At 40.1% G+C, this 22,818-nt stretch overlaps 2 protein-coding genes across 2 annotated transcripts in view; one reads left to right on the top strand and one right to left on the bottom strand.

Annotated features, from left to right (window-relative positions):
- The window catches only part of CCDC138 (coiled-coil domain containing 138), a 96,959-nt gene extending 79,436 nt beyond the window's left edge, over nucleotides 1-17,523 (top strand). The window contains exon 14 of the mRNA XM_039529928.1: nucleotides 17,433-17,523. Within this exon, the coding sequence (XP_039385862.1) occupies nucleotides 17,433-17,500 (68 nt within the window). The 3' untranslated portion in view covers nucleotides 17,501-17,523. The remainder of the gene's footprint in view (nucleotides 1-17,432) is intronic.
- EDAR (ectodysplasin A receptor) overlaps nucleotides 10,923-22,818 on the bottom strand; it is a 99,535-nt gene continuing 87,639 nt past the window's right edge. Inside the window, exons 8-13 of the mRNA XM_039529957.1 lie at nucleotides 21,693-21,821; nucleotides 21,523-21,597; nucleotides 21,139-21,211; nucleotides 18,255-18,414; nucleotides 15,055-15,115; nucleotides 10,923-11,807 (exon numbers count right to left, since the gene is read on the bottom strand). Of these exons, the coding sequence (XP_039385891.1) occupies nucleotides 11,488-11,807; nucleotides 15,055-15,115; nucleotides 18,255-18,414; nucleotides 21,139-21,211; nucleotides 21,523-21,597; nucleotides 21,693-21,821 (818 nt within the window). The 3' untranslated portion in view covers nucleotides 10,923-11,487. The remainder of the gene's footprint in view (nucleotides 11,808-15,054; nucleotides 15,116-18,254; nucleotides 18,415-21,138; nucleotides 21,212-21,522; nucleotides 21,598-21,692; nucleotides 21,822-22,818) is intronic.

The following is a 22,818-nucleotide window of genomic DNA, read 5'->3' as shown; positions in this document are numbered from 1 at the left end:
ACCTGTGCACAGAAGAGTGGCTGGGGCTGTTGCCAGATATCTACTCCAAGGAGTCAGAGGACCCACAGAGTCAGGTATACCCCAAGGGGAGGGGAGGAAGTGTCCCGGGGCAGCCGATTCCAGTCAGGCTGCAGCGCATGCCAGAGACTAGGTTAGCATGTTGCAGTCAGAATCCCTGCTGACTCAATGGCAGGGTGGCCCTGAGCTGGGACACAGTGGAGTTGGGTGGGCCTGCATCCTCCAACCCCTGCCACCCAACCCTGGGGGTGGTAGTACTCCCCCTCCTGCCTGAGGCCTAGGCTGACAACTGCCCTAACTATAGGCCAGAGCCCCCTCAACAGTTGGTGCCCTGCCCTGCCTAAGGTCCCAGGGATTCCTAGACAGCTATTCCCCTAACTATTTGTTCTGCCCCGCCTAGGGCTAGAGCCACGGACTATTTATTCCCCTGCTAATTCCCCAATTGTGAGTGGCCTCCTGACAGGTAGTGAGGCGGAGGAGCCTCCCACTGAGCTAAAGGGGGAGGAACCAACCGCTAAACCACTACACTGCATCGTAGCTCTTGTGTGTTGAACGGATGGGGTTGGCAGCTAGGCATCTGCCCTTTAATCACACAGCTTATGGACCGTCAACCACTGAATAAACTTTCCCTAGCAGGACAATGGTGACTCTCTGAAAGCACCCTGTTAATTTGCTAATGTCTCCCATCAGCTCTACCACCCTCTGTGACTAAGGGGGTAGTGCATATGAATGCAGCAAGGCCAGGGCATGAGGTCTTAAGCTAGGCATCATGATCAAAAACTGCATATAAGCGGGAGGGCTTCTATGTGCGTGTTCAAACAGAGAGAGATCAGAACCAGAAGACAAGACTAGTTGAGAAGTGTGTGTGTGTGTGTGTGTGTGTGTGTGTGTGTGTGTGTGTGTGTGTGTGTGTGTGTGTGTGTGTGTGTGTGTGTGTGTGTGTGTGTGTGTGTGTGTGTGTGTGTGTGTGAAGAATTCTAGATGCTCTGGAAGATGCTGATTAAGACCCAGAGGACGGGGTCAGGATGGATGAGGAAATGGAGTCTGGGTCCTGTGTGCAGGGGTTTATTTTTCTATAGATCGGTATGTCTCTTGTGCTTTCTCTGTGACTAAAGGAGGGTGGGGAGTGTTTCAATATTCATTTGCAGAGTCTGTGTGTTACTTGCTTACACAGTCACAGCCCTTGAAAAGGGAAACTAAATCAGAGGCCCCGGCTTTGGGGTGTAACTCTGGGAGTGTGCAGCAGCTACCAGGGAGGCTTGGGCAAGCTGGCACTAGTTTCAGGGCCTACGTAATTGGACTGTGAGATCGTCACTGCCAAGAAGGGTGTCAGAAATTAGATCTGCCCCTGACATATGTAGACAGAACCTAAGCTCTGCCCATCCCCAGCAAGCCAAGAGCACATGAGACCCAAGGTTTGGGTCCAGTACAGCAGCCAGGTGAGCCAGCAGTGACAGCATATGTAGAGTTGAAACACTAAGTCAATGGGATTTAGGAGCTTAAGTGTTAAATCACTTTTGAAAATGAGACTTAGGTTCCAAAGTCATGTAGGCTCTTAAAGTATGGGTCTTTTAAAAAAAAATGGAGTGTACTGCTATTTTTCCCTGAGGAAAGACATCATTGTTGGAAGGGAGAGGCAAAAGAATGCTGCAATTGAAGCATAGGATTGCTGTGTGCAGATTTAACAGTGGAGAGAGGATGAGAGGGGAACAAATATGTAACCAGCAAGTCATGTGTTTATCATCCTGATCTCTTTGCTTGTGCTTTGTGCCCAATTTCCCCCACCCTGTGTCTTTTTTGTGAGCTATCAGCTTCTCTAGCAAATTTCCTGTCTGTTTTGTGGCACCCACCAGATTTAGAAGCTGTGAAACTGACCACAGTTGGATTAATTTCACTCTGCTGCTGTTTGGCAAAGCTGTGAGCCACTACAGAGGCCAGGTCAGAAGAGGCTCTGCATTTGGTAACTTGGAAAGTTTACTTCACAACAAAGGCTAGAAACTTTGTTTAAAAAATTAATACATTTTGCAGAACTTCATGTCTTACTATACCATGCTCACCATGGAAAGCTTCCCACTTCCCATTAACAAGTGGGCAAATAGATATTTTGTGTTTGAGCTACAAACTTTGATAAAAATATAAACAAAGTAAGTGAACATTTTAAAGAGACGTTGCTGCTGTTTGGGATGCATGGTGGTTGTTGCTTTTTCATAAACACAATGGATTCAGGGAAATAAATTGGCTAACAAGTCCTGGCCTGAACAATTGTACTGTATACCTACATAGTTTTAACTGTTGCCAGCCAATCAAATGTCTCTCTTTCATAATGGCATGTAATTCATAGTTATCTACCAACTTCACTGTATATGAGTCAGTTTTCTATTTTTAAGTTTTAAATAAATGGATTTAACAATAAATTATAGGGAAAAGATTTTTAAGCAGATAAATTAAACTGAAAGCTAAAAGATATGCCTATAGCAATATTTTTTCCTTAAGAGCTTTCATTCACAATAAGCATCAGTGTCTACTATGTATAGTTTAATTTATCACATCAAATTAAAAAAGAGCTGTGAGCAAAATTCATAATTCACAGCTGTGACATTGCATCCTTTAATTATAGGCTAAGGTTTTTCTTCCATAGAACTGAAAGGCTTGGGGGATTGATAATCTGATACAGAGCCTTTTAGGTCTAGATAACCCATTCAAATCTGGCCCAGATTGGTAGCTTCTGAAAGCTCAATGGTTTATGTCAAATAATTTGGTCTCCTATTTCTTGGTGGCCAGAAGCTGGGCTATGATACTTCAGTAACTGTGGGAGCTATTATTTTCTCAGCAATAGTTTAATGCTCACACATTTCTATAACTTTCTACAATTATTATTAAGAAAGGAGAAGTAGGCCGGCACATCAGTGTTGTCCTCTTCCCTTTCTGAAATGTATCATATGATCTTTAACTTCCACCTGGACTACTGCCAGGGTAAGGTGTCTTCTCATGTGAAGTATGGTGTCTCTAACAGTGCAGCCCAAGACAACTTGGTTTGGTACAGGTCTTCAATCCACAGTCTTGTGCCCAATTATAGGAGTATATTCCTTTTTATGAGGCTGATAGTTTTCCACAGAGGAAACATGGAGAGGAAATACTGTGCATGACTAGGAGGTATGGAACGGCTGCCTCATGACTCATAGGAGAGGTAACTTTGGACAAAGCTACTTGTTAGACTTGTAGCTCCCTTTGCTGAATGGATGCTCCTGAATTTTGCATGTAGCTTTTATGAAAAGTTCTGACCCCAATTTCTGTGGGTCAAAATAATCAGGTGTGCATGGGAGAGAACCCATTACTTTAATGAACTATAGAGGTTTTTCAAATTAAGCCATGGTTGATTCATAAGAACGGCAATACTGGGTCAGACCAAAGGTCCATCTAGCCCAGTATCCTGTCTTCTGACTGGCTAATGTCAGGTGCCCCAGAGGGAAGGAACAGAACAGGTTATCATCAAGTGATCCATCCTCTGTCGCCCATTCCCAGCTTCTGGCAAACAGAGGCTAGGGACACCATCCCTGCCCATCCTGGCTAATAGCCATTGATGGACCTATTCTCCATGAATTTATCTAGTTCTTTTTTGAACCCTGTTATAGTCTTGGCCTTCACAACATCTTCTGGCAAGGAGTTCCACAGGTTGACTGTGCGTTGTGTGACAAAATACTTCCTTTTGTTTGTTTTAAACTAGCTGCCTATTAATTTCATTTGGTGGCCCCTAGCTCTTGTCTTATGAGAAGAGGTAAATAACACTTCCTTATTTACTTTCGTCACACCAGTCATGATTTTATAGACCTCTATCATACCCACCCCCCATATAGTCGTCTCTTTTCCAAGCTGAAAAGTCCCAGTCTTATTAATCTCTCCTCATACGGCAGCCGTTCCATACCCTTAATAATTTTTGTTGCCCTTTTCTGAACCTTTTCCAAATTCCAATATATCTTTTTTGAGATGGGGCGACCACCTCTGCATGCAGTATTAAAGATGTGGGCATATCACGGATTTATATAGAGGCAATATGATATTTGCTGTCTTATTATCTATCCCTTTCTTAATGATTCCCAACATTCTGTTAGCTTTTTTGACTGCCACTGCACATTGAGTGGATATTTTCAGAGAACTATCCACAATGACTCCAAGATCTTTCTTGAGTGATAACAGCTAACTTAGACCCCATCATTTTATATGTATAGTTGGGATTATGTTCTCCAATGTGCATTACTTCGCATTTATCAACATTGAATTTCATCTGCCATTTTGTTGCCCAGTCACCCAGTTTTGAGAGATCCTTTTGTAGCTCTTTGCAGTCTGCCTGGGTCTTAACTATCTTGAGTAGTTTTGTATTATCTGCAAATTTTGCCACCTCACTGTTTACCCCTTTTTCCAGACCATTTATGAATATGTTGATTAGGACTGGGCCCAGTACAGACCCTGGGGAGACACCACTATTTACCTATCTCCATTCTGAAAACTAGTCATTTATTTCTACCCTTTTAACCAGTTACCAATCCATGAGAGGACCTTCCCTCCTATCCCATGGCAGCTTACTTTGCTTAAGAGCCTTTGGTGAGGGACCTTGTCAAAGGCTTTCTGAAAATCTAAGTACACACTGGACTCCCTCAAAGAATTCTAGTAGAGTGGTGAGGCATTATTTCCCTTTACAAAAAACATGTTGACTATTCTCCAACAAATTATGTTCCTCTATGTGTCTGACAATTTTGTTCTTTACTATAGTTTCAACCAGTTTGCTCGATACTGAAGGCAGGCTTACCAGCCTGTAATTGCCGGGGTCACCTTTGGAGCCCTTTTTAAAAATTGGCGTCACACTAGATATCCTCCAGTCATTTGGTACAGAAGCTGATTTAAATAATAGGTTACAGACTACAGTTAGTAGTCCTGCAATTTCACATTTGAGTTCCTTCAGAATTCTTGAGTGATACCATTTGGTCCTGGTGATTTATTACTGTTTAGATTATCAATTTGTTCCAAAACCTCCTCTAGTGACACCTCAGTCTGGGGCAGTTCCTCAGATTTGTCACCTAAAAAGAATGGCTCAGGTTTGGGAATCTCCCTCACATCCTCACTCATGAAGACCAATGCAAAAATTCATTTAGTTTCTCCTCATTGGCCTTATCGTCCTGGAGTGCTCCTTTAGCATCTTGATCATCCAGTGCCCCACTGGTTGTTTAGCAGACTTCCTGCTTCTCATGTACTTAAAATGTTTTTTGCTATTAGCCTTTGGCTACCTATTCTTTAAATTCTTTTTTGGCCTTCCTAATTATATTTTTACACTTCATTTACCAGAGTTTATGCTCCTTTCTATTTTCCTCACTAGGATTTAACTTCCACTTTTTAAAAGATGCCTTTTTGCCTCTCACTGCTTACTTTGTTGTTTAGCCACAGTGGCTTTTTTTTAGTTCTCTTACTATGTTTTTTAATTTGGGGTATACAGTTAAGTTGAGCCTCTATTATGGTGTCTTTAAGAAGTTTCCATGCAGCTTGTTGGGATTTTACTTTTGGTGCTGTACCTTTCAATTTCTGTTTAACTAATCTCCTCATTTTTGTGCAGTTCCCCTTTCTGAAATTAAATGCTACAGTGTTGGGCCGCTGTGGTGTTTTCCCTGCCACAGGAATGTTAAATTTAATAACATTATTATGGTCACTATTACCAAGCGGTCCAGCTATATTCACCTCTTGCACCAGATCCTGTGTTCCACTTAGAACTAAATCAAGAATTGCCTCTCTTCTTATGGGTTCCAGGACCAGCTGCTCCAAGAAGCAGTCATTTAAGGTGTCAAGAAACTTTATCTCTGCATCCCATCCTGAGGTGACATGTACCCAGTCATTGTGAGGATAGTTGAAATCCCCCATTATAATTGAGTTTTTTAATTTAATAGCCTCTCTAATCTCCCTGAGCATTTCACAGTCACTATCACCATCCTGGTCAGGTGGTTGGTAATATATCCCTACTGCTATATTCTTATTATTTGAGCATGGTATTACTATCCATAGAGATTCTATGGTACAGTTTAAGATTTGTGCTTCATTTGATTCTACGCTTTCTTTCACATATAGTGCCACTCCCACACCAGCACAACCTGTTCTGTCCTTCCGATATATTTTGTACCCTGGTACTACTGTGTCCCATTGATTAGACTCATTCCACCAAGTTTCTGTGATGCCATTGCCTATTATATCAATATCCTCATTTAATACAAGGCACTCTAGTTCACCCGTCTTATTATTTAGACTTCTAGCATTGGTATATAAGCACTTTAAAAACTTGTCACTTTGTAGCTGTCTCTCATTACATGATGTAATTGAATGGGACTCTGTTTCATTTGACTGTTTCTGATCAAATCCTACCTGTATTTTATTATCTTCCATACTCTCCTCCTTACTAGAACATAGAGAATCTCCATTATTAGATCCTCCCCTAAGAGATGTCTCTGTCTGAACCACGTGATCCTCCACACCTGTCAACTTTCCCCCAGCCCTTAGTTTAAAAACTGCTCTATGACCTTTTTAAGGTTAAGTGCCAGCAACCTGGTTCCATTTTGGCTTAGGTGGAGCCCATCCTTCCTGTATAGGCTCCCCCTTTCCCCAAAGTTTCCCCAGTTCCTAATAAATCTAAACCCCTCCTCCCTATACCGTCGTTTCATCCACCCATTGAGACCTGCAATTCTGCCTGTCTAACTGGCCCTGTGCATTCAGTCCAATGAAAGCTGATTAAATATTTTGGTTCTTTGAGTGATTGAACATGTGCATTCCACTCTTGGTGTGTGCATGCCCCAAGCACAATTGTTGGAAATTTTTCACCCAGCAGTACCCATTGGGACAATTCAAGTGTCCTCTGCTGCCATGTGCCACTGCATGCAGGTATAAAAGATGGAGCTTCCCCTGATCCCTGTCAGTTCCTTCATTCTGCCCATGACAGTTATTGGAATCTATTGGTCTTGCTTTAGCAAGATTTGTCAGGATGTATTTCTTGTATATAGTTACATAGCTGTATATTTCTTAGTGTTAGTGAAAAGTTTGTTTAGTGACAGTCTTTTCTTGGTTCTCCAATTTTGGGGTTCTGCATGTTGGTACCAAGGAATGCCTTGGTCACTGGGCTTTGAGCCCTGTCTTTCATGGTTGAAGCGGATGCCAATGAGTGACCTGCACTCTAGCTGTTTAAAGTATTTGGGTGAGTCTCACATTAAGGATCAGTGCCAGATTTGCAAGGACTTCAAATCAAGGACGAAAAAGATTGAGTGGCCAAGCTGAAGTTTCTTTTGATGGAGGCTGCTTTGAGATCACCTTCAGAGCCTTGTTGGTTGAAGAGGGTGCCAAGGTCTTTGGCATCTGTGAGAAGTGGGCCTCCAGTGCTCATGAGTCCCAGCATTGCTCACCCTTGTCAGTGCCCAGGAAGAAACAGAAGGCTTCCAAGGATGTTGCTGGGAGAGGCAGATCTCTGGTCCCTATATCTGCCAAGAAAGGGAACAAAGCATTGAGTAATGTATCAGAGCATTCCTCCATTTGCTTTTTGTTTAAGATGGCACTGTTGACAGTGGTGCTGGGGCAGGCATTGTTGAGTCTGGGGCCCGAAGCAGCACCTTCATTGTCAGTGGTAATGTCTTTGTCTTGTGCCCTGGTCAGAGTGTCACATTCTGGGGTGCAATCCAGACTCGTGAGGGGTTGTCATCACCTGCCCTGCAACCATGGGTGCCTCACAATGCTGTGGTGCTATAACTTCTACCTGGGCCGCTCACAAACAGCCAAACAGAATACAGGTCATGCCGTGAGTGTCTGTGTATATAGCTGCAACCTGCCAGCTACACACCAGTCACACTTGGCTTCCAGCTGCTTCGGTTACTGCTTTCAGAGTGACCCCAACACACTTCCAGTCCTGAATTTTTCCCAAAATGTGTGTTCTGAGAGAGTGTAAGGGTACGGTGTGAAAGCAGATTCTATTGTAATTAATGAGGATAAATCAATAGGTAAAATTTTCAAAAATACCCCAAGTAACTTAGAAGCCCGATTTCCAATTTAAAATGTAACTTAGAAGCCTAAGTCCCATTGATTTTCAAAGATACTTAGGGCAAAAATTTGAAATGTCTAAGTAACTTATGCTCCTAAGTCCCATTCCGAAAAATGAGTTGGGCAGTTAGAAGCTTAAGTCTCATTCTTTTGAAAATGGGACAGGTGCTTAGTCACTTTGATGCTTTTAAAAATGGCACACAAACACCACCTTCAGCCCCAGGACATAGTAGCCTCAATACATGGGTTTGGAACTACAGGGAAAAAGGGAGAGAGAAATGAAACAGGAATCTAAAATAAAAAAACCAAAACATTAATTTACACTGTTTAAATATTTTAAATATTGTTTTTAAAGGAATTACTTTTTTAAAACTATAGATATATATAAACATGATCTTTTTCTAGATACCACTTAATTTTTAAGAAATAATTTTACTGCTCTTTCACTGTTTGTACAGGTATTTATTGTAGTTGTATTGCCTATATCTCAATTCTGTGACATTTGTTCTCAGTGATACTCTTCTATTAATTAATCTGTATATAGTGGCTTCATAGATAAAATAGCATCTGGCTAGAGTTCATTCACAGGGAAATGTGGGAGCCTTGATCCAGAGTGTGTTTAAAACACAGGCAGTGGCAATATCAATATCTTGCCTTGGGCAATTTGTCTCCCTAAAATATAAGTCAGAGAATGCACTAGAATCTGTCACTCATCCAATGATAGAAATATTTCTAAAAAAATCATAGTTGAGCCTTCTGATTGAAAAAATTAGAATATATCTGCTTTCCAGGATGGCCTCTGGTGCTCCCCTCCTCTCTATTTTGGAAAGGTGTTGGCTAATTATCAATGGGTTGGTCGAGTATTTGGGTTTGATTTCTGTCATCCGGTAGAAACAAAATTCTGTCTAAAATGTGGATTAAAAACTATTTATTTTTAAAACTTGGCTAAATGGAATGTCTGGGATACCTGATTTTTCCAGACACACAAGTTAGATAATAAAAGTGTATTACTTCCTTTGTTTCCCCCCATGTGTGACTTCATGCTTTTTTCACACCATTCCTTATGACAGGTACACAAAGTGTAGACCAAAACCAAGATATAGATTCAGGCTCTTTTTATATATTATAATAATATATACAATATATAATAATTTTATATATTTATATAATATATAAAAAGAGCCTGAATTTAGGCTCCCAAATGCCTTTCCTTTCCTACTTCAAATCATCCGTGTATGTTGTGTAGGCAGTCTGTTCCACAGGAATATAAAGTGCTTGCTAGCCTTGAGTGATTTATTTAATTACAGATGTCTGGATCAATAAGCAATTTAAATGAAGACATGACTAATATTATGTTCAATATCTTTATTTTATTAGTATATATGTTTATTCGTATTATACAATTTAATAAGTTATATGTACAGCATTAAACAAAATTATTAGAAATGACGCCTTTAGGCAAGATATACAGAAGTATTCTGTTTTATTCCTGTACATCTTTTGTGTAACACAATAAAAAATTCTCTGTATACCAAATAAAATAATGTTAAATAGTCTGTGTGCACATTGGCACATTAATTTCAAGGGCCTAATGTTCCTCAAGGCTCAATAAACAAATGATCACTGTTTGTCTTTACATAAGTGTACAATATGTTAATATTAAATGAAACAATAAATGTCAGACCAGTCCTATAGTTGTAGGACAACACTGTAGTTATATAGTGGCATAAGAAAAATAGCAACTTTCCTTTTTATTAGAGTTGGGCTCAAACTGCAGAATTCAGATCTTGCCTGAAATCCTGGACCCACTGAAGTCAATTGGGGTTTTGTTATCTCTGTTTTTTAAATGTGAAAGTATTTTTTTTAAGGAAGCAGCAAACTTCCTTTAAGGACAGAATTATGATTAAATTTGGCATTTGCAAACTAATTAAGGGAAGCATTTTTATAATTTCCATAGAACAAGTACTAAAAGAAGATTTCAAAGAGAAACTCAAAGGATAATTAAATTATGTAGCTCCCAGACTACACGAAATAAGTACCGAAAAGATCAGCAAATTAGAAGCTACATGGTGATATTAAACATTCAGCACATAATTATAGCCCTGTCATAGATAAGTTCTGTATGCTCACTGGTGGAAAACTGGTTGTTAGTTTCAAGGATATCACTGATATTTTTATAACACATTAGCTCAGTCATGCAATTTGTAATTAAAAAAGTATTGCTTTGTAAGTCATGGAATTTGTTTTAATTTAGTGATAACTCTCTCTGAAATCTGTCACCACACCATTGAGCAATGAACTGAACTGTAAATTAACCAACTGGGTTGTTAACAGCTAATGGCTTCTGGCCTCCACAATTATAGGTTTAAAAAACCCACTATCGCAAGAAAAATAGAGATTTGTTAACTTTTAAACAAATAAGTTGATAGGTTGCTGCCGTGGACAACCTCAAAATAAAGCTTCCATGGTTTGTTTAATCCTGTGATCTCTGTGTTCGTGTTCATATCATATTTTTACAAGAGCACAGCTTTTCAAATACCACCTGATTTGCTACATTTTCTTCTTTTTCAAGTGTTTTACTGAATCTACCTTTTTTGTTCTTTGTCTTCTGCAGTTCTAGAGTATGCACCATTTTTGTTTGGAATTCCTCTATTTGGAATATAACTTAAGAAGCACAGACGTCATTAATACTGAGAAAGCAAAATGTCTTGTAATGCAATAGACAAGGGTTGGTTAAAAATACAGAGAATAGAAAAAATATTGTCCTTTTAACTTAAGAGCAATCACTGCCATCTTTCTTACCAGTATATACAGTCATTTGAAGCACTTGGATCATGTAGACTCCATTAGTAACTTTTTTCATACAGAATAATAAGTTAATCTAAGAACTTCTTGATTCAACAAATCTGTAGTATGTATAAGGAATGCAATTGGTTACAATTACATGTGTTAGAGCTGGTAGAAATATGTAAGCTTTCTCTGTATTCCATGGTACTGTATCTAACTGTAGATTTTAAATTATTGAACAGAGCCCAAGGTGATAGAACTATCCTTAGACAGTAATTAAATGGGCTTTCTTCAAAGCCAGACAGGCTATCAGCAGATTGACCTGTACCTATACTTGTAAACTTTGTGAAAAATGGATATTAGTGTCCACTTACTATCAGTAACTGTTTAACAAAAGCCATTCTGTTTAATTAAATATTTCATGTTGAGCTTCAAAGAAGAATTTTTGCCCTTGTTTATTTTGTTGGTGATAAATTCAGTTGCAAATCTTGCCCCACTTTAGTCTTTGGAGTCAATGTGAGTAGTGTATGAGAAAACCACCTATTCTTTTAAGTCTGTGCCCCATGTCTTTGAACCATCGCTCTTGGTATCAATGTTCTTGCACATTCTTTGGAAATGATGCTCACATCAGGATGTAACCACTGGTTCAGGTGAAGGCATCACTTGTGCCCACTCCAAAATATCTGCGCACAAAGACTCAACAGCATCTAACCGCTCAATTTGCACTAGTTTGGTTAGAAGTTCTGGGATACTGTAGCCGGCTGTGCTGATGCGGTCGAAGAGTTGCATGCCATCTGTCATACCGCCTATTTCATCCCTCTTTAGGCCAAAGCTCTCAGCAAGGTGGCGCCATGTTTTCACAATAGCTTTTTCTGAGTTGTACGTTGAGCTGAGCATCCTGCTGGTCTTCTCCAGGCAATCAAATGGCAGCTCTGTGGGACTGAGACCTATGAAGTAAAAATTCTTAGAGTCAGAAGTTCTATATACAGATCTTCATGACTACTAGAAATGTTCCCTTGTTCAGTACTATAATATTATTATTATTAGCATAATCTTAAAATATTAAATAATAAGTACACTCCAAAAAATCATAAGTAACACAGTTTGTCTGGTACTCAACTCTTTGGGTCACTCTCACATGAGTATTTTGACATGGGTAGGCCTAAATTAATAGCCCCAAATGACAGTATCAAATTGGAAAAGTCTTGAAAGAGAGAAAAAACTGAAACAGGAGAGAGGATAAGAGAAAGGATAAGAGAAGAACACATGTGTGAATTTGGGTGGGAAATAATTAAGATAAGAACATAGATCATAAGAACAGCCATATTGGGTCAGACCAATCATCCATCTAGCCCAGTAACCTGTCTTCTGACATGGTCAATGCCAGGGGCTTCAGAGGGAATGAACAGCACCGGTAATCATCAAGTGATCCATTCCCAGGTCCCAGCAAACAGAGGCTTGGGACACTTCAGAGCATGGTTTTGCATCCCTGCCCATCCAGACTAATAGCCATTGATGGACTTATTCTCCATGAACTTATCCAGTTCTTCTTTGGACTCTGTTATAGTCTTGGCCTTCAGAACATCCTCTGGCAAAGAGTTCCACAGATTGACTGTACGTTGTGTGAAGAAATACTTCCTTTTGTTTGTTTTAAACCTGCTGTCTATTAATTTCATTTGGTGACCCCTAGTTCTTGTGTTATGAGGAGTAAATAACACTTCCTTATTTACTTTCTTCATACCAGTCATGATTTTATAGACCTCAATCATATCCCCCCTTAGTCATCTCTTTTCTAAACTGAAAAATCCGTCTTATTAATCTCTCATCCTATGGAATTCTTAACTGAGTTGTGTATTGCCTTACTACTGTATCCCTTTCTCAGCTAATCCTGAAGTAGCTATCCCAGGGAATATATTGTAGATGTATCCCTAGTGAGCACTTCAATAGATGTAGCTAAGCATGTTTCATTACAAGAGTTTCATTTTGGCTTTGCAAACTGACCAGCAGCCACCAGTTTTCTAATGGTACAAAATTCAGTTATTTAATGGCACAGAGAGCACTTTGCAGACAATAATCATCTCCCACAGATGGCTCAGTGTTTAACTCTCCCCTGACTCTCTCTGCCTCCGTAAATGGAAGGTGGTCTTGCAGGGATGAGATGAGCACAGGTGGTACCATGATGCCTACTGCCTCCATGCATATAAATTCCTGCAAGAGTTTTATTGTTGAAGTACCTCCATAGGAGATCTTAGTGAATATTAGCACTGATCATGTGGTTGAATGGATGCTCTTTGCTAGACAGTTTCTCCATAATACTAGATGTAGTACAGGAGACAGTATCAGCAACAAATAATTAAGCATCAATTTCTGAAAACCTAGAAGATAATAAGGTGATAAGTAACAGCATGGATTTGCCAAGAACAAATTGTGTCAAACCAATCTAATAGCTTTTTTAGTTAGGGTAACAAGCCTTGTGGATGGTAGATGTGATATATCTTGACTGTAGTAAGGTTTTTGATACTGTCTTGCATGAGCGTCTCATAAACAAACTAGGGAAATGCAACCTAGATGCAGCTAGTATAAGGTGGGTGCAGAACTGGTTGGAAAACCGTTCCCAGAGAGTAGTTATCAGTGGTTCACAGTCAAGCTGGAAGGGCATATCAAGTGGGGTCCCGTAGGGATCAGTTCTGGGTCCGGTTCTGTTCAATATCTTCATCAATGATTTAGATAATGACATAGAGCATACACTTATAAAGTTTGTGGACGATATCATGCTGGGAGGAATTGAAGTGCTTTGCAGGATAGGATTATAATTCAAAATGATCTGGACAAACTGGAGAAATGGTCTGAAGTAAACAGGATGAACTTCAATAAGGACAAATGCAAAGTACTCCTTTTAGGAAGGAACAATCACTTACACATACAAAATGGGAAATGACTGCCTAGGAAGGAGTACTGCAGAAAGGGATCTGGGGGTCATAGTGGATCATAAGCTAAATATGAGACAGCAGTGTAACACTACCAAAAAAAAAAAAAGCGAACATCATTCTGGGATGTATTAGCAGGAGTGTTGTAAGCAAGACATGAGAAGTAATTCTTCCGCTCTACTCTGTGCTTGACAAGACCTCAGCTGGAGTATTGTGTCCAGTTCTGGGTGCCACGTTTGAGGAAAGATGTGGAAAAATTGGAGAAAGTCCAGAGAACAGCAACAAAAATTATTAAAGATCTAGAAAACCAGACCTATGAGGGAAGATTGAAAAAATTGGATTTGTTTAGTCTGGAGAAGAGAGGCCTGAGGAGGGACATAACAGTTTTCAAGTACATAAAAGTTGTTACAAGGAGGAGGGAGAAAGATTGTGCTCCTTAACCTCTGAGGCTAGGACAAGAGGCAATGAGCTTAAATTACAGCAAGGGAGGTTTAGGTTGGACATTAGGAAAAATGTCCCACCTGTCAGGGTAATTAAGCACTGGAACAAATTGCCTTGGGAGATTGTGGAATCTCCATCATTCCTGCAAGGTAGTTAGACAAACACTTATCAGAAATGGTCTAGTTATTACATAATCCTGCCACGAGTGCAGGGCACTGGACTAGATGACCTGTCAAGGTCCCTTCCAGTCCTACACTTCTATGATTCTGACTTTTGTATTTACCCCTCTTTAATTGATTTGGAGGCTGATAGAGCTTTTTCCATTTCAAATTCAATACCAGTGGTCTTGTGGGAGCTGGGATTGCTCTGAGCCATAGAACACACAGAAAAAGAGAGAATTAAATAAGATTATGTACTCTTTGATGCAGTGAAATGAATCCATGTCCACTGTGCCTAGGTAACACAGGTAATCAGGTGCTAAATCAAATTAAACCCTTAAAAACTGTCCAACTTGGAAACTTCTGTTTTCAGGATGTGGTGGCAGAGGGGAGTAGGGCTTGAGGGAGTTGAGAGCTGAAATACAAATCTGATCCTTCCCAAATCTTAATTTTAAACTTATCAGAACATATTTTAATCAGTTTGTGTTCATCCAATTTACTTAAATAACTAATACAAATTATACAATTTATAATTTACCCCAAATGTGGATTATCTCTTTGTAGACCATTTTTTGACAGTTATGAAGGCAAAAGGAAATACATTCCATAGCCAGTAGTTAAGATCTAATTCTATACAGTCAGTTTATATGTATTTTGTTCACACTCACCTTCAGCAACACCACATACGTTGACATACACATCAAGTATCTTTTTCCTTCGACTTTGAATCTAAAGGGAGCAGCAACAAAACATATTTTAAAGACTAGTATCTTGTTATTTCTTCAGTCGCTTGAGGAGATAATTACTAGGCAAACAGAGGCACCAGACACACAATGCAACCTCTTGAGGTGCTCTCTAGAGGCTCCTCTTTGAAGACTCTCAACACACTGCCTTAGCACAGGAAGCCTCCAAGGATCTCTTCTGAAGAGTCATAGACGAGTAGGATAAGTGTAAATGAGCTAAGAGTAAAAATATTTTTCGGCTTTCACTTTCCACTGTCTGAGATCTCACTTTTTCTGTATCCCAGTGTCATGTAATTTGGATTAATGAACTTTCTGCTTTAAGTGTTTTAGTATTTAATTTCCCTTTATAGACCCTGCCCAAGGGAGAGAGTAAACTAAATACTATAGCTGCGGGCCCCAAATTGTTAGGTACACAGGATTGGACCAGCTGTGATGAATTAATTCTCTACTTGCAGGAATTGTTGCTGGTTGGCATTAGGGATCCATTATGCCAATTGGAACATTTTCAATTAAATGTTTTTTTTTGCCAAAATATGCTCTTTTGTCAAAGCTGAAGCAGAGACATCTTGATTTAAACAAGAAGGGTTTCTGAGGTCCAGGGCTCTCTGATCACTTCTGATGAGAGAGACATGAATTGACCTGACCTTTTCAATCTGAAACCAGATGTTTTAACACAGTTCTATTTTGCAAAAACATTGAAAAGGTTTTGTTTTTGTTCCAATGCCAAATGAAAACAATTGTAAAACCTTGAAAGTTGTCAGAATACAGAATTGTTGTCTTCCAGCCAGCTCTAGCTAGGAGCAAGCTATTAGAAAAATTCTCTTTATCATGGGACTCAAGCACTTGGTTCGCAAACTCACCAGTTGTCAAAAATGTATTTAGAAAACACCCTGAGAAAAGCCTGCTTGAGATGGGAAGACAGCTATTGAATGGATTTTACATATTCTTGGTGTTATTTATTTCATAATAAAAACTTGCAAGTTTGGGGTTTTCTAAGTGCAGTAACTGTTGTGCATTTGGAGTAGCCGTTTTATAAACATGTCAGGAGCTCACTTTTTTTTTTCATAAGGGATTTTTAGAGTTCCTCTTAAAGCATCTTGGATCCCCCATTTTCTCTCTCCATTTGAGAGCCTCCCTTCTGTGCTGATTGTCTCTGGGGCAGATAGAGACTAACTAACACCTCCCTCCCAAGTCCAGCGAGAGGGATGCCAGAGGCTGTCTTCTTTTCCAAAGGTTGAGGTTGCTGATTCTGCACTGTGCTTAGCCCACAAGCAAATGGCTACATTTTCTGTTTTGATCTTGGCTCCTCTGTGTGGTAACTCATTGCATAATACTTTTTTAAAACAGGAAGGAGCAGTCCAGAGTAAGGCGAAGAGCCTGCCAAATCTAGCTTTGAAATTCTCTATATTTTTCTACCTTTCTCTCTAGCTGTCCTTATCCTCACTCAACACCCATTGAGCTCTATGATCTATCTTATAAATACTATTTTCTCTGCACCCCCCAAGTATTTTATTGCTCTTCCAAGGCATGGAACTTGGTTTGGTCCTAAAATCCGAGGCATGGAAGCTGAGAGTCTCAGCACAAACTGTATTTCCATCAAAGACCTTGTTTTATACTTGTTAAGAGGTCTCAAGTCGTCATAACTGTATTCCAGGGGAGAGGTCTAGGATAAGAGATCTATCTATGCTTTAGACAAGATTACAAGCCAAAGAAAAGCTTCTGAGGCTGTATCTACTGTATATACAGTCTTTAGAGCCTTTTCTTATGACATTGCCACTTGGTCTGAGAACCTGTGTACCAGATTTCAACCCAATGTGAAGTATAGCTAGACAATATGTGCCTAGAGTCTATGATGATGTGTGCACTAGAAATACCTAAAGACAGATAACAAAAATTCATACATAGGGTTAATGATATTTTTCAGCTGTTCAGAACTTTCTAAAAGCAAAGCTAAAAGCATCTCCCATGGGGCTGAAACTTCCTATATCTGGTCTTAGTGGAAAGATGAGCTATTTTGGAAAGTTTTGAGCTAAATCATCTCAGCCAACTATGCAAGTGTGAAAAGATACTTTTCAAAGTTTTTTTTTCAGTTTTGGATAACCAAAAATGGTTGATGCTACAAACTTCTATCTTGGCCTGACTGACTTCATTGTGGTTGGTATAGTATTTTTAAAGCTATGAAAGTATAAAACATATCCATATGAATATGTGCATTTTCTTTTTAAGTATGCTTTAATGTTAACATGGGTTAAAAAGTTTGGTATGTGCTGAAGCACCTTACGTATGTCTTTATATGCCCTTAGCTGCCTTTAAATTCACTGTGAGGGAGCCAGCCAGCCAGCCAGCCAGAAGGAATGTATGCCACAAGTAGAGAAACCAACCAGTGAGATGGCGCAGGTGTGGTTCTTTGCAATATTGGAGCCACCTTCAATGTGATTCTTGTATCTTTGAAAAATAAACAGGAAAACTAAGTATGAAAAATAATATTAATGAAACATGAAGGTGTAGAAATGAGCATGTTGTGCTTAAGCACACAAGTCAGGAAATTCAGAAGTTAAGGTTCCCACTATAGCACTAGGCTAGTCCATTGTCCATATAGTCATGTTCCTACAGCAACATTAATGGTGCTCTTTTGAACACTGTACATTTTATGGTATAAATTTTAACAAAAAGTCAATAATACAGCAAGGCATGCATTTAAACAGAAAAACCAAGACTCAATATTTCTTTCTTGATTTGCCGGTTTAAATGCATGCCTTGCTGTAGTATTGATTTTTTTTTGTTAAAATTTATACCATAAAATGTACAGTGTTCAAAAAGAGCAGAGTTAATATTGCTGGGGGAAACTTTCTTTTGAAGTTCCTGACTTTTGGGTGCTTAATTTCTCAGCCATTAACAGTGCATTTTATATGCACATACAGCATTTTTGGCATATTGAAGGAATATTATATGCTGTCTCTATAGATGAGATTGTCAGACAATTTCTTATTACCTTGCAAAAATTTCCTGTAGATTAGTTTGATCTGCATTGTGATTCATTGTTTTATTGTGGTGATTTGTGCATGTATTTTTTTTTAAAAACTATCAAAATACTTCTCCATTTTCAGTTTTGAAAAAAGCCTTACCCCAGTTGATTTGTTATTTGTAGAAGATTTGTCCCTGGTGAGATGAACTAAAGATAACAAACACAGGTCTGGGGTCCCTTGTTTATCAACAGCAGCTTCTTCATCACTGTCCATGCTTCGGCTTAAAAGTCGTTCATTCTCAGAAGATGCGTCATTTTCACTGAAAAATTAAGGGTAAGGTTATGGCAATGCAGCCTTTGATAGTATGAGTCCAGTTCTGTCTTTTCTTCTATCTTAGCGGCAATGGAATACTTTTTTTATTTAAAAAATGTCTATCCTGAGGGATCATATAATTAAAGCTTGATCCTGCAATTGAAGATGTATGTGCAACTGTCTCTATTTAAGTTACACAGTCATGAATACCTGTGTGAGAACAAGAAGGAAAGCTTATAAAGGGTTTTTTAAAAATATGTTTCTTTACTCAGGGCCAAATTCTAGCTCTTCCTGACTTTACCTTTGTCTACACTCTGAGCTAGGGGTGTGATTCCAAGCTTGCATTCATGTTCTTGTGCTAGTCTGATGACAGCTAGCATAAATATACATAGTAGGGTAGCCATGGTAGCCTGAGCAGCGGCAGCACATACCCAGGCTGCCCATGATATTGTGGCATTTATACTCTCTCCTCATTCCCCTATTACGACTATGTGTTGGCAAGCTGGGAATCACCCCCTGGCTTTGTAGTGTAGACGTAGCCTTTGTGGTGTGGTACCAAGCTCATTGTGTCATCTAGCTGGGCTCAGCAGCCAGGGAGAGCTCAGAGAATCCTAAAGGCGAATGGAGCTGTAGCCAATTATTTCATATAATCATTTAATTGTGTTCTGAATTGACCACAGCAATAGAGATGTAATCAATGCATGATGAATAGATTTAGGCATAGTATAGGAATAAGAAGGGTAGTATTATAAGGGTAGAAGGTTGACAAACATTTATGAGAGAACAGTGTGTATTAGGTAGGTAAGCAAAGTCAGGCTGTAATGCAGGCCCTACAGGCTGCGGCTGGTACGATTTTAGGTTAGCCGCATTAGGCCTCAGGCCTAAAAGAAGGGTTGACATAAGCCAGTAATCCAGGAATAATCCTGTACCAGTAACATTACAAGATGACTATAAAGAATGTGACAATGAGTGATGTTTGGGGAAATATGCTGCAATCAGGGGCGGCTCTAGGCACCAGCAAACCAAGCTGTTGCCTAGGGCGGCCAAATCTAGGGGGCGGCAGGCTGGGCCGGTGGACCTGCCGCAGTCGCATGCGCGGAGGTCCACGTCCAGCCGCGGCGGCGGACGCCGCAGGCATGCATGACAGGAGGGAGGCTCGTCCAGGCGGCTCGGCCTCCCCCTCCGGCATGACTGCGGCAGCTCAAGCGAGCCGCCCGCGCGGACCGGCGGACCGGGACCGCCGCCCGCCCCCGCGCCGGCCGCGCGCGCTGTTCTGCTTCCCCGCGGCTCGGTCCCTCCAGCAGTCATGCCAGTGCCCTCGCCCGTCGCTCGTCCTCGCTGGCTGACGGCTCTGGGCGCTGAGGGAGGCGGGGGGGGAGGGAGCCGAGGAAGGGCGGCGCGGCGCAGCAGGCCACGGCGGGCTGCCTGGGCAGCCTAGCCCCCGCCCTGGCTGCAATGTACCTGTCAGGACTGCAAGGCACCCAATTGTAACAACATAGACAATTCTGCAGCAACTGCAGGTTGCCATGGGGCCGTGTTGATGTAAATGCTAATGCAAATAAGGGGAACTAAGAGACTAGCCTTTGAAAAGCGGGACACCCCAAATTTTATGGGGTTTGGAAGCCCTGATAAGGACAAAGGGGTTGGAACTTTCATGCATATGTATAGGGGTTATGGGTGTGAGTGTAACTCAGCATAAAAGGGGTTCATCAGCATGAACAGAGAGGAAGAATCCATCAAGAGACCCTCCACAAATGACCATCTACCGAGAGAGCCACCTAGCTTGGTGGTACCCTTGGAGATGTGAGTGTGAGAGCATTTATGCTGGACACCTTTTGGTATTGCTACATGTTCATTTATATATCTGTAACTGTGGCATTGATTATCTGTGTAGTAAGCTTTTTAAGACGAGGAAGTTTAATAACTTGTGAATGCTGTTGTGGTCCCTGCTATCATTCCTTGTGTGCTCTGAGAGCCTCCAGACCAAACGACATTTCTAATGGTGATTCTCGCTCTGCTAATTCTAATACTGTAGCAGCCCTTAGGGAGCACAAAAATTTGACCCAGGTTACTATGGGTTAAGAGACTGTTGGCAATATCAACCCATCAATAATGTAAAGGCTACTGACCTGTGTGACTTTGTGCCATCTAGAAGCTGAGCAATAAAGTTAGGGATAAAGTGCTTTTTTGATGTGTGGACCAGGAAATGTGTTCTCCCGTGCTGGCTGATAGGCAACGGGGAGAAGATTAATGAAGAGCATGTACCTGAAAACCACACTTCCGGCACACACTACCAAAATGAAGCTCTCAGGAAAGATGACAGAGCCCCGTAGGGCTGAGGAGGGAGATGGGATGAGAGAATGATCAGCCCTCCCCACAACTAGCATCTGCCATCCTATTGTAGAAGTTAGAGATTGAAAATACTTAAGTCATCTAGTCTTTCCCCTGCTGCTGCAAGATTGTTAGTACATTTTCAACTCCCAGGTCTATCTCTAAAAAACTCAAGCAATGGGGCTTCTGGCGCTTCCCTTGGCAGAATGTTCCTCATTCTATCAGATCTCACCATCAGGAAGCTTTTAGCCTATTTTCCCTTTGTCTTAATTGCATCTCCTTTTTTCTTGTTGTATTCCCTTGTGCCAGTCTAAATAATTCCTTTGCCTCAAGTATCTGGAAATGGTTACGTTCCTTTTCCACCTTAACCAAGCTAAAATCATGTTTTTTTCCCACATACCTTTTAACAGTCTTAACTGGAGTTGCTGTCAGTTTTTCAAACTCCTCTTTCTCTGAGAAAATCACAACATTTTCTGCAGATCAAAAAATAAAGATATTCAATTGGCAGAGAGATTGCAAATGTGTGTTTTGTCTCACTAGCTTCGTCAGCTGGCAGTCTTACTACAAACTTAAATCTCCCTGAATTCTTCTACACTTTTAATTTCTAGCACAGGATTAAGTGCAATTTTGGTGGTACAGAAACTTTTGTTGCATATTCCTTTACTAAATGGAATTGGAGTTTAAACACTTACAAAGGGGAATTGCACAGGAAGATGGATTAAGGGAGTTTAAGCCCTGTGTTATCTGGTGTGGAGAAAGTGGAAACTAATAAAACAGCTCAAACCTTGTACGTCTGTCTTCTCTTCTTGCATATTGGCTTGGGCTTCAACTGTTTTTACTGAATGGCTGGTGCAACAGGCTAGAATATAAAGAATGTAACTTATTAATAGTCATTCTCAGCAGTTGTCTGGAGATAGCATTTTGCAACTGGAATTTCTTATGCCACACAATTACCTTGACCAGAAGGTTTTGTTTTCACAATGTAAAACATGATGATCAAGACAATGGCAATAGCCATTATGAATATTGTAGACATGGCAATTATTAGAGCAGTAGCCAGATGCCCTTGTCCTGAAAGATCTGCTGGAGACACAAAGAAATAGTTTACTGTAAAGGAGCCATTATTGAAAACAAAGAATGTTGATCAGTTTGAGGTCTGCACTAAACTTAATCCCTAGTTCATTTCTTTATTTACTTAAAACTTGATTAATTTATTTGAACTGGAGCTTTGCCGGGTGAAGCACTGCAGAACTTAGCTCTTACACTTCAAAAGCCAACCAATATACAGAATTTTACAAATCAGTGCAGTTTGTTCTACAATAGTTAATAATAATGACAACAAATACGAGACCATGTAGTCCTGCAGAAATGAAGGAAGCTATAATGTCCTCTAATATTAAAAGAAATTATGTATGAAGAGGAAAATATACTATGCTCTTCCAAATACCTTGTGAAATTTTCAGTGTTTCAATAAGAAATATGAGCTACCAAAATTTGACCTCTTTTCATATTTCAGTTTTTAAAAATTATATACACAAACTTTCATTAAATTTGTTTATGCTTTGCTTATTGTAAAAAAAATTATGAAAATAAAATATGCGGATGAAATTTCTTTGGTAATTTTCTTTTCTCCCACTGTCATTCTGCTCCTGAGAGAATGAGGTTTGTCATTGTTACTAACAGGTGAAAACAGTACGCTGAAATTTATGTCAGCTGAAAATTATAACAGGCTTGTAGGCCCAGTTTTGCCCATGGTTGCACTCACAACTGGCTTCAGTGGGCTCTTTGTGTGTGCACATCTGAAGATAGGATTTGGCTTTTTCTAAGACAGAAAGTGGTATTCCTCTGTATCATAACATGCGGTATTGCAGTTAATTGTGTGTAACTGTGAACAGCTGTTAGCTCTCAGCCCTGAGTGAAAATTGGACATTCTCTTAATTGTAAAATCAGTTATTTAGCTTTCCTTTATAGAACAATGAAACAAGTCAGTAAAACAACAAAATGTGTAATTTCTTTTCATAGACCTACATCGACATACAAAGTGGGTGTACAGCTGGTACTGTTCCATCAGTGTAAACAT

The sequence above is a fragment of the Mauremys reevesii genome, linkage group 1 (genome assembly GCF_016161935.1).
Source record: "Mauremys reevesii isolate NIE-2019 linkage group 1, ASM1616193v1, whole genome shotgun sequence".
Taxonomy (NCBI): domain Eukaryota; kingdom Metazoa; phylum Chordata; order Testudines; family Geoemydidae; genus Mauremys; species Mauremys reevesii.
The sequence above is the reverse complement of the archived record's forward strand: the minus strand, read 5'-3'. Positions and strand labels throughout refer to the sequence as shown.